Raw genomic sequence first — 16,174 nt, forward strand, 5'->3', positions numbered from 1 at the left:
ACCAACCGAGCGGAAACTCAAACTTTCAAGGCTGAATAAAAGCAAAATGTTAGCCATGATTTCATTTTTCTTACGACCAGCGCCCACTCTCGAGGAATACTGTTATTATTATGAGCAGTACGAATTCTCGATGAGCTTGCACCTGGAGTCGGCTCTACTGGCGCGAGGACTCGGACCGTTCCACGCAGCAATTACCTTACCGCGGTCACGCACGCGAGACGAAAGAGAAGAAATCGCTCAACGCATGACGTGGCACATACCCCCCCTCCCCCCACCCCGTAAGAAGACGCACACCTGTGTTCGTTTTGTATACACATATTTTCACTTTTCAAAACTCCCCCACCCTCCTCTAGTGTTCACTCGGCCATGACGGGAATAAAAAAGACGGAATTATTTTACCGTGACAAGTTCCAGCATGTCCCTCACTGTACGGTCCTTCTCCGGTTTGTTTATAATGTACTAGATAGAGAGATAAGTGAACGGCCTCACGCAACTGCAGAGGTCGTCTTTAGCACAGAGCAGACGACACACAAGTCGCATCGTCTGGTACAGAAAAGCAATGACTCGAAGGGGAGGGGTGGGGTTTTTGTGTTCGTGAATAGCATGCGTGGAATGATCTTGAAGATTATAAATGCGCACCGAAATGATAACAGGGATGGATTCTATACGGATGAGTGCACGCCGCAACCAATTGCTGGACGAATGACCTTTCTTCTTGTGTCTATACAAGGCGAACGCGCAGTCATTGCAGCTAGGGGGAAGTCGGCGTTCAGGGCAGAACATACGGGGTCATTTACATAATGAACGTCCCTGCTCAAAGTGAGCAACTGTGGTGCAGCCATTATTTTTCATCTGAGCAATACAATGCTGTAGCTCTGGAGCTTCATATGTATCATTGCCGGCCGCGCGTCGTCTGCTACTAGAGGTCCTAATACACGTATGCCTCGTATGCTTTTGATAGACGTGGTTTCTATAATTCGGCATCAGAGGCCGTTGGCCGGCACGTTATTAGGCAAGCGGGATGCCACTTATAAAAGTAATGAAGCTGCCATGTGCACGTGCGCAGTTTCGTTGTATTGCAATACTTTGCCCTGTTTAGTCAGTGGGCTGATTCTTTTTTTCCCGGTGCAAGCACACTATTCGTTGCTCCGTGGGTTGTAACGCGTCGTCTGTATACTGTCTGCAGTATCGTCGGTAGCCTCACTAGGGGAACTCTCGTCGTGTGGTTTGCTAGTGGATCCCACAAGTACGTCTACAACATTGCTTCGTAATGTGTAGCGTGTCGTCTGCTTTTAATATGTCATGTCTGCAACTGCAACTGCCTTAGGACACACGTACTGCACATCTGCAACCTCGCTTCGCAAACTGTATTGTGTCGTCTGCTCTTGATAGCCCGAAGTGTAGAATGGGAGACCATTGGCCGCCATGTTATTAGGCAAACGGGATGTGGCTGGGCGAGGAAGCTGCTGCCATGCGCGTGTTTGTAGTTTCACAAGCGCGTCCTGTTAGCAATTGTTTCGTCCTTTCTCCCTCCCTCTCCAGTGTCGCTTTGCGTGCCATCTGTACAACGTGTGCTACAGCAGACGCGCGTGCCATGCAACGGCGCGAGCAGACGACGCTGAGAAGGAATAGACGCGATTGGTTTGCTGAGCAGTACGTGTCAAACAGAGAGGGAGAAAGGCGAGCGGGCGCGACCGGAAATGCCGGCAACTTTAGTAACCACATTATGTATAAGCCTATATACACTGCCACCACGCGTTATTTTCTTTACTCTTTTTCTGTCGCCTCTAGCAGACGAAACAAGGTCGCGCGCAACAGCGCCAACGGCTGCCTGTTTCTCGCGAACAGACGACGACTTGGGTGGGCCTGGCAGACGATTATGCTCGTCAAGGGAGCCTATAGCAACAACGCGAAATACAACAGAAGGAAAGAAAGACGCGGGCTTCTGAATATAATGGCACCAAGAAGATGAGCAAACTTATCTGAAAAACCCTCCCACATGAATGTATCGCAAAAGAAGCAATTCAACAAAACTGCCCGCGTATAAAGTGGCAACTGGCTTTTGTAATGCGATATTTCTATGGACTATTGGTCAGCTTCCATCTGGTATTAAGTTCACGTGCTACGTGACGCCACACAGGCTCAAAAAGAGTGTGCCACACTCGCCGCCATGGCTACAGGCGGCGCTGACTGATACTCCCACGTTTAAATTCACATATAAACCCAAATGAGTGGCTGGGGGATAGCCGCCGTGGTAGCTTAGTGGTAGAGCATCGAACGCGTTATTCGAAGGTCGCAGGTTCGGTTCCTGCCCAGAGCAATTTATCTTTTCAGCCACTTTTTTTTCTTCACGTTTGCATTACAATTCGGTCTCATAACTTTCCCTATACTTTCTATCAACTCTTAGATTTCATTATATATATATATATATATATATATATATATATATATATATATATATATATATATATATATATATATATATATATTTCCCCAGAACACGTGATGTCGCAAGGAAAAAAAACTTTACTTTTACCTTTAGCGGCAAGGATGTCGAACAGCAGCGAAGCTGCAACTATGATGACGACAGTGGTGGTGAATTTCGGTTGAATATGTCTTCAGTATCATTTCCAGCACATCACGATCAACACCGCAATTTCGGGCATAATCAACATCATCACATCGTTTCTTTTTATTTGTTTCTGCCTTCACTTAACCCTCCGGTCAGGTGACCCACGCGATGCACACTACTATACTACTCCTGCTGCTGCTTCTGCTACTACTACTACTACTACTACTACTACTACTACTACTACTAATAATAATAATAATAATAATAATAATACTTCTATAACTACTTCTATACAAATACAACAACAGCAACTACCAGTAATATTACTATTACTACTAGCACCACCAGTGCTGCTGCTACACACGGTGACGGTAGACTAATGGTACGTTCGGGTGATCGCTTTCGGAGCCCCCTGAAAAAATATATGTAAACGAGCAACCAAGCATTGCGACTCAAAATAAGCAGCCGCATACGTGTTAAGGAAAGAAAAGAAAAAATGACTTTAATAGCAAGCGTCCTCTCTTTGTACACTGTTATGTTGTATACAAAAAGGGCAGGCAAGCGTGCAAAATCATGGTGTTGAATTCACCACTCTCAAACACGGTCCAGAGCGCCCTCGCAACGACTGTGAAACAAAGACCATTTTCCTAAAGTTAACTAGAGGGGACTCTGGCGCTGCGATCGTTCAGGGACCATGGGAATGATGGATAGCACACACATTTGCCTAGTCTTCGTACTTGCGGGCGGCAAATCGTACTTGCGGCTTCGTTTATTGCTGGTGACGGTTTTGTTTTGAAGAAAAAAATAACCCTTTTGAACTTTGTGACCCGATTCGAAATGGTAAGCCTAAAACAATAAGGTTGTGAAGCGCAAACGCTGAACATTTGCTTTTTTTTCGTGAAAAAAAAAACAGCTTCGAGCCAGACAAACACACGCGGGGCCAGAAGCAGGCCAGAAGTACGAAGTTTAGACAAATATGTGTACTACCCAATCATTCCCATGCTCCCTGAAGCGCCGTGCGTTGCAACTCCCATAGACACTAGCGCCAGAGTTCCCTCTAGTTAGTATTGTAGGAAACTCTATGGGAGCTGCAACGCACGGCGCTTCAGCGAGCATTGGAATGATGGGTAGTACACACATATGTCTAATTTTCGTACTTCTGGCCTGCTTCTGGCTCCGTGTGCGTTCGTGTGGCTTGGAGCTGTTTTTTCACGAAAACAAATTAGCAAATTTTCACCGTTTTCGCTTCACAACCTTATTCTTTTAAGCTTACTATTTCGAATCAAGCCCCCAAGTTCAAAAGGGTTTGTTTTTTTTTTCTTTCAAAACAGACACAGCAATAAACGAAGCCGCAAGTACGATTCGCCGCCCGCAAGTACGAAGACTAGGCAAATGTGTGTACTACCCATCATTCCCATGGTCACTGAACGATCGCAGCGCCAGAGCGCCCTCTAGTTAATTTTGGGAAACTCTACGGCAGCTCCCGTAGACACTATAGCGCCAGAGTTCCCCTCTCGTGTATATTAGGAAACTCTACGACAAAGACGCGGGACTGCGTTCGCGAGGTGGACCGGCCAGCGACAACCTTGGACATGTCTTTTTACGCGGTCGTTGGCGACCCCATGCACTGCACAGGTGTGTGTGTGTGTCGCCGCCAACATCGTGGCGCAGGTCGAGCGTTGCGCAACACGCATTCCGTCACGCTGTCTTTGCCTTCGGGGCACGCGCTTGCTTGCTGGCTAACGTCGTACGCGGCATCGACCGCAACTGAAAGATGGCGACAGTGCTAAATAAATAACGGGTTCCCCGCGTGCCAGAACCACGTATTTGTGAAACGCATCCCAACGACGGGTTCTCCTTAGATGTGTGGCAGCTTGGGCTAGTTGGTATGGCATGGCGATAGTTATCTCGCTCTCTCTCTCTCTCTCTTTGTGCCATATGGTTTTTGCCACATGGTTTACTGTCTCCTCAATGTATTTTAGCGATCTGCGCAATAAACTCAGTGGGAAACGAGGATAGTTATAGCGCGAGAACAAAACGACGATACTTGTCTCTGTGTCGTCGTTTTGTTCTCGCGCTATAACTATCGTCATGCCATACCAACTAGCCCAAGATGCCACACTTCTCAGTGGGAAAGTAGCGCTCGTGTCCGTCGTGTCCTTCTTGTCTTAGTGTCGTCGTTCTCTTCTCGCGCTATAACTATTGTCACGGGTTATCCGGATTACGGTTCTCAAAGAGACGCTAATGAAAAACAATGAATTGCGATTAGATTGGCAAACTTCCCTCTGAGAACTTCAATGCCGCGCTTCACTATCGTAAGTTCATTGTTAGCGAAGAAAATCAGTATTGAAGTTCCGATTTTAAATTTGTGGCGGAAATGCTGTAGGCCCGTGTGCTCAGACTGGGGTGCACGTTAAAGAACCCCAGGTGGTCGAAATTTCCGGAGCCCTCTACTACGGCGTCTCTCATAATCACCATAACAATATGGTAGTTTTGGGACGTTAAACCCCACATATCAATCATCCAATTTTGAATTTCTCGCGTAAATCTCCGCGCGTGACGTCAGAAATTTTAAAATGCATTTTTTCGTATTTCGCGACGTTGGTTGGATGAAATTTCCTGATATTTCGTATGCTATGTTTATGGCACCCACAAATGACAATGCACCTGATTTTGATCGATTAGAAGCTGCGCTGTACCCCGTAGATGCCTTCAATATTTATGACGTCACAGTGTTAAGCGCGAAAATCGTAAGGTGGCGCCTCCACCTGCATTTTCCTTTAGCGCGTTTTTTTTTTTTTTCGCTTACTAAGTGTCGTGTCGCGGTAAGAGTGCTGTTTTCGGGATGGTGAAATTGTACTTCCCTAATACGCGAAAAGTCGTGCCGTTCTTTAGTGCTTCTTTAAACGGGTACCGACAAGAAAATTTCCAGTTTTTTTTTTTTTTAAAGACCGATAGACGAGATAGCTGGTACATGTATACACATTATACTCGGTTTCATACATCAGGTGCAACGCTGTGGAAGCTATGCAAGAAGCTTGGTCAGCATAATGTATAGACAACTCCACGCGTCTCGCACTTGGATTTCGTCATTGCAAGCGTGGCCTCCGAAATGGGCTCCAGCTGCGCACTGCCAGAACTGATCGCAGACACGATGATACGGAAATATAGAGATGTTCAGTAATGCTGTACAGCCTAATGACAACCATATAAATAATAGGGCTTGTTTCTCACACACAGGGGATCTACATTTATTACTCATTCCGAAAACAAAAAGATAAAAAACAGATATTACGTGTAGTAAAATAATTGAACTACTTTTTGGCGCGAGCTCATGTACTGCAAGAAGACTCCCTACAGACCCTTGATGACTTTCGGTTTTGTCCACCGATGTGCCTGAATAGCATACGTGGGCAAGAAGAGCGTTAGTAAATAGCCCGCTGATTTTTTTTACAATTTCCATCCATCATGTGGCAAAACATATTCAAATAAATGTTCTTTTGCGCTACATAAAAACTACAAAAGATGGCCCTGAACATCACGCACGTTCTTTTTATCTGAAAAAATAATAAGGGATTTAGGATGACTGCCAGTTGGGCGTGTTGGTAAAGGTTCATGATGAAACAAGCGCAAAAATACACACACTCGGAGAGGACACAGACAAGCGCTTAAGGGATAAGGATTCTTTTTTTTACCTTTGAAAAAGCGTGAAAATGTCCTTTCAGTTTCGACGTTACGAGCTGGTAAATTAGGTGACCGGAAGTTTTTTTTTTGGGGGGGGGGGGGGGTGGGGGGGACACAACGCTTGCAGTCTTGAAACCATTTATAGCCTCCACGGCGTTGCACCGAATACATGAAACGGAGTACACAAAAAAACTTCCAGCCCGCACCAAAGTTCGAGCGAACTGCGAAAGGAACAAAAGAGAGAGGGAACGACACCAGCCCAACTTGTCACCCTTTCGTCTCTGCAAGTAAGCCACTCACGAATTCGGCTATGCATTGGGAGCGTTGCGGCTGTGAAGTGCGCTTTTCTGACACGGTCAGTCTGCTTCAGCATTGTGATATCGCACGACACGGGAACCTTCAGAGGCATTGCACATTCACACTACAGGGTGTTCACCCTGTATGTGCTCGTAGATAGATACGGTGTCAGCTCGTCTGCTATTGCACCTAGCCATGCGCATGTGCAACGGGTGATGTGCTCTGTTTGGGTACATGTATTTATCTTAATATTGTTTTCAGTTGATAGTGAGCGCCGTCAACGTTCTCTCTCTTTTTGTCCATGCACAGCTTGCGGTTGAGGTCTCCAAGAAGTTTGTCAACGTCGAATAAAAAGCCAGGCCCTCAAGAGTTCGGAAAAAGTGCTAGTAAAGTGAGTCCCCCCCCCCCCCCCCACTCCCCAAAGAAGAAGCAATTACATATTTTCAAAAGCTAGTTTCGTTTCACGCTTTTACAGCATCTATACAGTGCGTGGCCCAATTTGTGAAGCACAAGCGGCCATTTCAAATGGTTCCGCACATGAACTAATAATACCGGTGCGCGAAGTCACCAGGATTGATACAGTGTATCCTGACGTCACCATAGTGTTCATGTCGGTATAGGTGTGCCATGCGAAAATCGATTTTACTGCCCAAAAACAAATATGTTATCAGCATTTACTGAGAGCTTCAAACTTCCTCCGAGCCCATCTCTGTATGCAGCATATTTGCTGGGCAGAGTAAAATGTGAGCAGTCCTTCAATGTTCGTCGCAGTACTTTAGTGACGGCACGTTCTGACACAGGCACCCATTCCTCACGCCCAATGCCGATGGTAATATCATGTTACATGTAGCTTACGGCATAAGTTCACGATATATCCGCACGTAAACCAATGGTAACCAATAATATTTATATCAGGGATTTCATGCATCAAAACCACGATGTGATTACGAGGAACGCCCGGGTGAAGGCGCCGGAAATTTCGGCGGTGTTCTTTAGCGTGTACTGACATCACGTGGTACGAGGGCCTCTTAGCATTTCGCCTCCACCAAGATGCCTCGGGTGGAATCGAACCCGCGACCGTCGAGTCAGCTGCCGAGCACAGTAACCACAGTATACCACCGAGGCGAAATGTAACCAAGATGGCGACTGTCGAGCAATCGGAACCACTTCTTCTTCCTTCCCCTTTCAACTGCGACAACCCACGGCGGCTATCCTTTACAAGGATACGGTGATGCCTTTTAGCATTAAAAGTCACCGCGCGCAATCGAAAACGCTATGAAGACGTTTCTTATGATGCACCTGTTCGATCTTCGTAGACATCAGATAAGGCCATCGCCACTCCATCTAGGAGGACTACACTGAGCGACCATGGACAGACAGGTGGACGGCCGTGAGAGTCGAGTTCTCTTATCTTACAATCATCCCCCGAGCCGTGTTTCCCCGCTAAGAGCAGGCGGCGTCCTTCTGTCAAGGTCCACGACTCGACTCGTTACTTGGCGTCTAATTTGTTATTCCACTGCCAGTGGCGTAACTAGATAGGACGGCGCCCAGGGCAAATATATTTCCGCGCCCCTCATTATGCCCGTGATAATGTTTGTTATTATTATTATTATTATTAATAATAATAATAATAATATTATTATTATTATTATTAATAATAATAATATTATTATTAATAATAATTATTACTACAGCTCCTATTAATAATAATATTATTATTATTAATAATAATAATATTATTATTAATAATAATTATTACTACAGCCCCCCCCCCCCCCCATTAAAAGCGCTAATGTAGGCTTCCGCGATTGCCTACTGGCGCGCGGCGGGCCATTTCGGAGGCCAAGGGCCACCAGTTCTGATTTCGATGAGCTACGCCCGCGTTTTTGTATAGTATTTTTCTTTTTTTATTCAAACTTCCGGAAGTCCCTTACCCGTCATTGTTCTCTTCCAGTCCACACTGCAAAAATCTTGACGGCACGGGCGCTTCCCAGGCCCAAGTTTCTCGTACCTAAGCTTTCGCGCTATTTGTGCATCCCAAGGAATGCAGGGTGAGTACAAAACAAAGCAACCAGCTAGACACCGCGCCCTCGGGTCTGGTATGGGGGTTAAACTGGTCGGAGTGTTCTGCCGTTTCGCTCCGTTCGCTGTTCCATTGATGGAGGTCATCCTTGTGCGGCCGCATTCTTTCAGGGAAGTTCTTGGTTTCTCCAACGTACGAAGCGGGGCAGTCGGCACATGCTGTCGGGTACACTACGCTCTGCGCTTTTTTCGCAGGTGCGTGTTCTTTGGGCCAAAGGATGAACCTGCCCATGGCGGTGGATGGCATGTGGGAAACGTTGACCCCCGCCCTTCTATTGCTTTGCTGGCGCCCGCGATGCAGGGAATCAACAAACGTCGCCGTCGTGTCACGCTTTCTCCGTCTTTCCTCCAGAGAACTCTGCGAATAAACGCCTTTGTTTAGCCTTTGGTGCCGAGGTCACGGATTATATTCGCCCTTCCTTCCGCCGCTGCGTGGACGATTAGTCGTTGGACGATCGGCTATTTCGTTGGAGTTTTCTGTTCTTACTCAAAAAAGGTGCATTCGAACTTTTTTATTTTATTTTGTTTACGTACGTGGTTGGTTTCAGGGAAGCTTTCAGTAAGTGGTTTGGGAGGCTGGTGGGGTTCGCTGAAACTCATCTAACCCAGTGCTGCGGAGCACAAAACAAAGCTTAGCCGAGGGTCATGGGAAGGCACGGAGGTAGCGCAGCAAAATGAAAATAGAGGATCCTTTTCCCGATGCAAAAGCCATTGCGGCAACCCTTTCCTTCACCACCATCCCCACTTCCAGTCGTACATTACAACCTCGCCCCTCCCCCCTTCCAGGCGGTTTTACGGAAAAAAACATTGACAACCTTTCCAGGGGGCGCCAACCCGAGGACTCGGCTTGGCGCCCCCTCCCTAGTGGCGCCCGGGGCACTTGTACCCCCTTGCCCCCCCCTAGTTACGCCACTGTCCACTGCATTCCCGTTCGGTATTTTCGCTCACCCACCGCAACACGTGGAAAAACAGGCAAAGTAATTAAGCTCAGCAGTGCACCCGATTCAAATGACTTCCGTTAAAAGGCGTCACGGTAACGTCGGCGTCGTCTGCTGCAATTCGTTAACGAGCGTCGTCTGCTATAATCTTCCGTCTGTGTCGTGTCTCGCCCCCCTCTTTTTTTTTTTTTTTTTAGTGTGTGATAGCGTCGTCTGCAAGATGCGAAATTGTCTCGTAACTAGGTACGAGCCACGTGCCGTGCGTTTCAGTCTGTACGTTAAACAAATCACGTACGAACACTTCGTCCAGCCCAACCAATACGTAATTGTTTCTATCGTTACTTTTTTTTTTTAAAAAGGCGAGCTAATTAGGCGCCGAAATGCGTCTTCAGAACGGCTTCCAATAAAATACGCCGCATAAATTTTGACGTCGTCGGGTGTTTCTTTTTTTTTTGTAGTTTGTAGTCTGATTTTGGAGCTGCGTCGTCTGGAAACTTCGAAACCATCGGCTAGAACATGGCGCACATTATGTGTGTTTCCTTCTCGCAATTTTGGATCCGGAGCTTACATCTCCCGAAAGCATAGCCTTCGAGACTCATGTCTAGCGCTCAACAGAAGTCCTCTGGGACATGTCTGTACATCGCTTATGTGTTTGTGATGTGAAGATTTGAGCCGAAGTAGTGAGCTTTAAATTTATCGCGCAAATTCTTTCGTTTTAATAATAAACATTTCAATTTTACATTTTCCATCTCTGTTTCCATGCTACTAGCGGATTTTTTAATGTGGATAAACGGTCAAAGAAAGGTCCACACATTCTTCTTTAAAGTTGTATGCCCGCGTTGGAAAGGTTTTCACCTATATATACATGCAATGCCTTCTATTTATAGCTACAGCCGAAAGTAAATAAACATAAAAAATTTGAAGACTGGTCAACTCCTAAAGAAACAATTCAGGACAGAATATGCTTTTAATAAAACATTACAACATTCTCCACCAGGCGGTGCAGTTTTCTTTGAAGTGGTTACAACCTAGACAAAGTTTTTTCGACATGACGCAACACTACGCCGGACCCTGTAAAAGGATTCTCAAAGAGCTCGCAGCAATTAATCCTCCCTATTACCGCCAGGATCGGCACGTAACGGCGAATGTCGTTTGCCATATCGACAACCTGCACTATACTTTCCAACAAGGCAGCTTAGCGAAATTCAGGCGAATAGAGCACGACACTTGAACGGTATATAACTGCACGTTGGCAATAAACTGAGCAGGGCACACACTGCAAAAGTAGGCCAGCCTTGAGCGATGCATTTTTACGACTCCCACACCCAACGTGGGCGGTGTATACATAGTGTGTACGCAACCACATCTGCTGGAGAGGTTGGGCTGAATCCGGAGAGATAAGGAGTCGCATTAGATTACAACGGTGTATAAGATCGTATAAACACGCTCCGATCTTAGATATTGCAAGCCCAGCCTTAAAGGGAAAGGTAAAGAAAAAAAAAATATGTAGTGGGACTGGTTTACGGAAAAAACAGGTGCCCTATTACCGTAGTCAGCCCTATCCAAGTCGTAAGGAGAAAAGTAGGGTACTTATGCTTCGCTTTTGTGACGCACAGTATATATATATTCAGTACTAAAAGCTCCAATTAATTTCTAAAGTAATTTGCATAGCAATATAGTGCGCTTCTGCTGTTTCATTTCATCAGTTAGCCACATGGTTCCACGCAAAGCAGGACGCTACTTCTGCTATTCAGCTGTCGTCTGGAAAGAAGGATGACACTTACTTTTTACTACTGTTTCATTCCGGACAGTATACGTGCCACTTCTGCTGTACTTCGACCCTATGTTGTACAACGGAAAGTCACTGCCCCTTCTGCTATACTGCTGTTATTCAGCCATTAGCTTAGCAGCACGCCACTTCTGCGACTCAGCCCAAATGTTGTCTGGAAAGTTGTATGACACTTTTTCCTTACTTACGATAGTATATATGAGCCACTTCGGCTGTATACTGCCATTGAGCCCTTAAGTCGTACATGGAAATCAGTGCGACACATACATACGCTACGTAGGAAGGTCAGCCCTGAATGTCGTCTGCAAATCGGTACGCCACTTATGATACACCCCAGTTTTATTCCTAATATTGCCATATATACCACTTATGCCCTACTTCTGCTCACATATGTGAACTTCTGCCTATACTTCAAATCTGAAGTCGTATGGAAAGCAGTGTATTATTAGGCTGTACTTCTGCTGGCCAGCCCGAAATGTCGTCTGTAAAGCGTTCAACTGCAACTTCTGCTTCACGCGCGTCGAATATGCAAGTCGGTGAGATTAAGAAGTCAGCTTTCAATCAGGATTCTGCGCAGTTATCGCGATTCACATCTCAAACGCCGCGCACGGCGCGTTCATTTATATAGGACGCTGCTGCTACAGCCACACTTGAAAAGAGAGAAAGAAAATATGCAATACGAGAGCGCGATAGCCTCCGTCCATAATGGCCTATAGGCAGCATAATCAACCCGTCTTGCTTACACTGCCGCCGGTACGGCGCGGTGGATGGCGGGACACGCGGGTTAAATCGCTCCTATTGCGTAATGCGCCGGCCACATCGTGACAAGGCCCCGCGCTGCGATATGCTAATGCCTTCATAGTTGAGCTTCCGCCCATTAAGAGTGTGCTTAACGTGTCTATCGAGAAAAAAAAAAAACAGCCGGTGTGCTCATGTCGCTGTAGGAAACAGCCCTTTCGTGTATAAGACACGAACGTAGACTTTTCTTTTCTGGGTCGCGGTACCGGCCAAGCTGTGAAATGCAGCCTTCGTCCAATCGCATGAAGCATGCACCATCGTGTGCTCACCATGCGGATCAACGAAACTCAAACAAGCAAACAAACAAAAGATAATTTGATATATTGCAAAGGACTGCTCAAACTCAAAACTGCAGTACAACACTGCAGGTGATGGGGGCACTGCGACTCGAGAACACCGCAGTACCAGCAGCCACGCGTTTCAAAAAGTACAGGCACCTATCATCACCATCACCACCACCATCATATCATAGGGAGCTGGAGTTAAAATTTCGAAGGTTCTTGTCTAACAGCGGTCCGAACGGGGCGGTCCAGCCACTCATTTTAGTGGGAGGGGAGGTCATCATTCTTGTGACTAGAAGTTACTATCATCACAGGAACCCCGTCACAGCACGATTAGTGTTAATTTGTGCTCACGGGTGTTCCACTCATTAGTCTAAATTGGCGATAGGAAGTGAACGACCAGGACTGATGAGAGGAGGGCGATCGCCACTACCACCAACCCTCTCTGGGCCCACCACTGGCAGACACTGAGGTGTCGTGACACCAAAGCGAACGTCAGATGGTGTACGGCAGAGGATCGTTATAGCGCGAGAACAGAACGTCGACAAAGAGACAAGAAGGACTCTTTGTCGTCGTTCTGTTCTCGCGCTATAACTATCGTCATGTCATACCAACTAGCCCAAGCTGCCACACTTCCAAGTCCGGAAGAGGTCGCAAGGAAGCGATTATCGACACAAGCTCGCCGTTGGTACAATGTCATTACTTGTTCCCTAGAGCAGACTCATCGGTTCAGCACATCTTCCGCGGGACGTGTCGCTGTTTCCGAACTACCGGGTTTCCTTTTCAGAGTGAACCTATACACAATACGAAACAGAAGAATTCGCTGTGATGAGTGTTCGTTACAAAGCTGCGCAGTGTGTACGCACGGCGTGGTTTTTTACACCGAAACAATACGAAAGTGTAGTGCGACGCTTGAACGAGCACCGCTGCAAACAAAAGCTGTAAACCCTCTCGCCTTCGAGAAGCCTGTTCTGTCTCGCTCGCGTTTTTCTTCCTTTCTTTTTTTTTCTTTGTTGTGGTTGCTTGTTCGTTGTTGCCCACACTCATAAGCCACCCCCGCCACTTTCGTCGACAGTCGTTTTCGAGGAAACACGTCAGGTCTGACATCATGTCACCTACACTAATTGACACCGGCTTTCAGTGTACGCTCTATGCAGATCGTGGAACAATGCTTGGAAAACGGAAGTGGTGTGTCTTCAAAGTAACTTGATGCTTCAGCGGCACAATAGACCGGGAACACCGCACAAAAAAGCCAGGTCGCTGGACGAAAGTAAGTTCGCGCTCCCCTTCCCGGTGGACAAGGGTCCATCGGGGTACCCCCCCCCCTTCCCCCCTCGGTGACTTGGGGGAGCGACAGCCCCCTCGGACTCCCTCCCATACGCACACATCGCACACCTATGTCGCTGGCAGGGCACCTGGCTGGCATTGCACTCCTTGTGCTTGCTAAGTACGCCCACTGCCTTACCAGAACAGGAACTGGCCTCCCTGGTGCTGGAACTGGACAACGCCTCCCAAACGAATCTCGCAACCATACGCCCTGGCACCGACTTTGGCTAAAACCCCTGTAACTCCGGCAACTGCCGAAAACCCAACCATGCATGGCAGCTGTAGAGGAAGTTCGATGAGATAAAATGGAATCAGCTAACAGAGGATAAGCTAAACAATCATTGGAAAAGGTCTTTGCCCTGCAGTGGATTAGAACAGACTGACAGTGATGATAATTACTTGACCACATATCGCGTGTATACTGATATAGCCGGTGGTCGTGATATAGCCGGTGATATAGACGCTGCTAAAACTCGGGCGCCAGTAACACGGCAAACGTAAACCGGGAACGTAAAGAAGTATACGTACAAGCTGAAACTTCCTATTGGCGCCAACGAAGGATGGACGGTGCTTCGTATTAGCCGGCTGGCCAACTGGCGCGCTTTGCTACAGGGAGAACAACGTTCCATCTCATGTGCTATTGGAACAAACTGTTAGTTTAAGCGGCCGTTTTCATTTAAAGAAGGCCTTTCCGTTTCCTGTCCTAAAAGAGTCATTTCTGAAGCTAATTCGGCGTCGGGACTCCAGAACCATACCTATAACGATCAACAGAATGACTAGGATCTTTATGCCAATTAGTAATAGTATATATTCTTTTGAACAGTTGTGTATCAGTTTTTTTAACTCATGCTGACCGCGTGGGGTGCCTCACAAAAAAGAAAATAAAATGCTTGGGCAACTTCTCGAGCCAAAAACATCCGAACATCTACCGGCCTATCCAGCCAAGTTCCCTATTTCTGCGATCATCCCTTGCGTGTAATAAAAGTTTATCCAATAAAAATAAAAGTTTATCCAATCCAATCCCTTGCGTGAATGCTCACGACTACACTTACCAAGGAAATTATATTATTAGACAACAGTCGTGTGCGGCCGCCGTGTTTGAGGCCCTTGACACGGACTGTGCAGGAGACGATCTTCTTTTGTTTCGGTACCATAATTCCTCCATTGACGAGTTTGGTCGCGCGCCCTGTACTGAAGAAACCACTAGCTCTGACGAAGCATTGTTCCAACCCCTATTGCGGTCGCTAGGCGTTAAATCGTGTTCTGTAGAGACCTTAATTTGCGCGCACCGTAAGAGAAGCGAAAGACAGACGTCAAAACGTGATGACATGCGTACCTGCCATCCCAGTCGCAGCCGGAGTCGTTGCAGACGACACACTGTCCCACAGCGAGCAGAAGAACAACGCACAGCACCCACGAGTTTGGCACCCAGGGCCGCCACCCCGACATCAGTGACGGCCTCCCGGGGCTATTACACTCCATGTCGGCGCCGTGTCAGCACGGAGCCGTCGTTGATGTATCAAGCCGCCGCCGTGTCATGTCTCGCGTAGCACCAACGTCGGGACGTCAGTGCGCTATATCCGACGCCTTCTGTCTCCCCACAAGCAGACGACAACGTCAGCACAGAACTTTCCACGATAGCAGACGACGCCACAACAAACGACTCGGCCGATGACAAGGGAGCGAGCACTACACTAGCGCGCTACACCAAAACCACCAACGCGACTTCGAACCAAAGACCTTCCGCACCACGATCCAGCAGCGCGGAGGGTGTTCTGAGGAGAGAAGCAAGCGGTCGGTGGTTGCTCGGTGGGGATCGGGCAGACACCGTGAAACACGTCCGGGTTGTTGTTTCGCCCGCTCGTTTGGGGGCGGAGCTTGACGGCCCGGTTTGAGAAGTGAGTTTATCCTCCTCCCTCATTGGTTGGTGCGGGGGCGACTCTTCGAGGGAAGTGAGAAGGAGACGGGAGGATGCGGGGGGATAAAGAAATGCTTCGGGGGATTAACGCGCTTATAACAATACCCTGCAGAACAAGCTGTGTGTTGGTAGCGCCATCTAGTTGTAAAGCTAGCAAGTAATTTGTGATTTGAATCAAGGCCTCCAAGACAGCTACATGGAGCACACGCACCGCGCATTTTTCAAACGTTGTTCGCGGCACACCAAGCTTGTGATGTTCTACGCTCACCGTACATGATAATGCGCCGCATTTGGCCCGCATACGTCATTCGTTGTTCTATAGAACCTCAGATATCATTGATTTGTGCATCGCTTCAACATATGCATGTAGCGTAGTGCGCGATCGAGACATTTGTCATGTGTTCCCTCCGCGTGAAGGTATATCAACATTAACAACGGGGAAAGGCTGCGTCACGTTGCATTAGCAAGAAAACCGGCTTTCATGAAAGT

General features: G+C 47.3%; 1 protein-coding gene across 1 annotated transcript in view; it reads right to left on the bottom strand.

Moving 5' to 3' along the window:
• LOC119180282 (meteorin-like protein) overlaps positions 1 to 15,605 on the bottom strand; it is a 74,645-nt gene extending 59,040 nt beyond the window's left edge. The window contains exon 1 of the mRNA XM_037431436.2: positions 15,104 to 15,605. Within this exon, the coding sequence (XP_037287333.2) occupies positions 15,104 to 15,249 (146 nt within the window). The 5' untranslated portion in view covers positions 15,250 to 15,605. The remainder of the gene's footprint in view (positions 1 to 15,103) is intronic.
• Positions 15,606 to 16,174: the final 569 nt, after the last annotated feature.

The sequence above is a fragment of the Rhipicephalus microplus genome, chromosome 7 (genome assembly GCF_043290135.1).
Source record: "Rhipicephalus microplus isolate Deutch F79 chromosome 7, USDA_Rmic, whole genome shotgun sequence".
NCBI classification, from domain to species: Eukaryota; Metazoa; Arthropoda; class Arachnida; order Ixodida; family Ixodidae; genus Rhipicephalus; species Rhipicephalus microplus.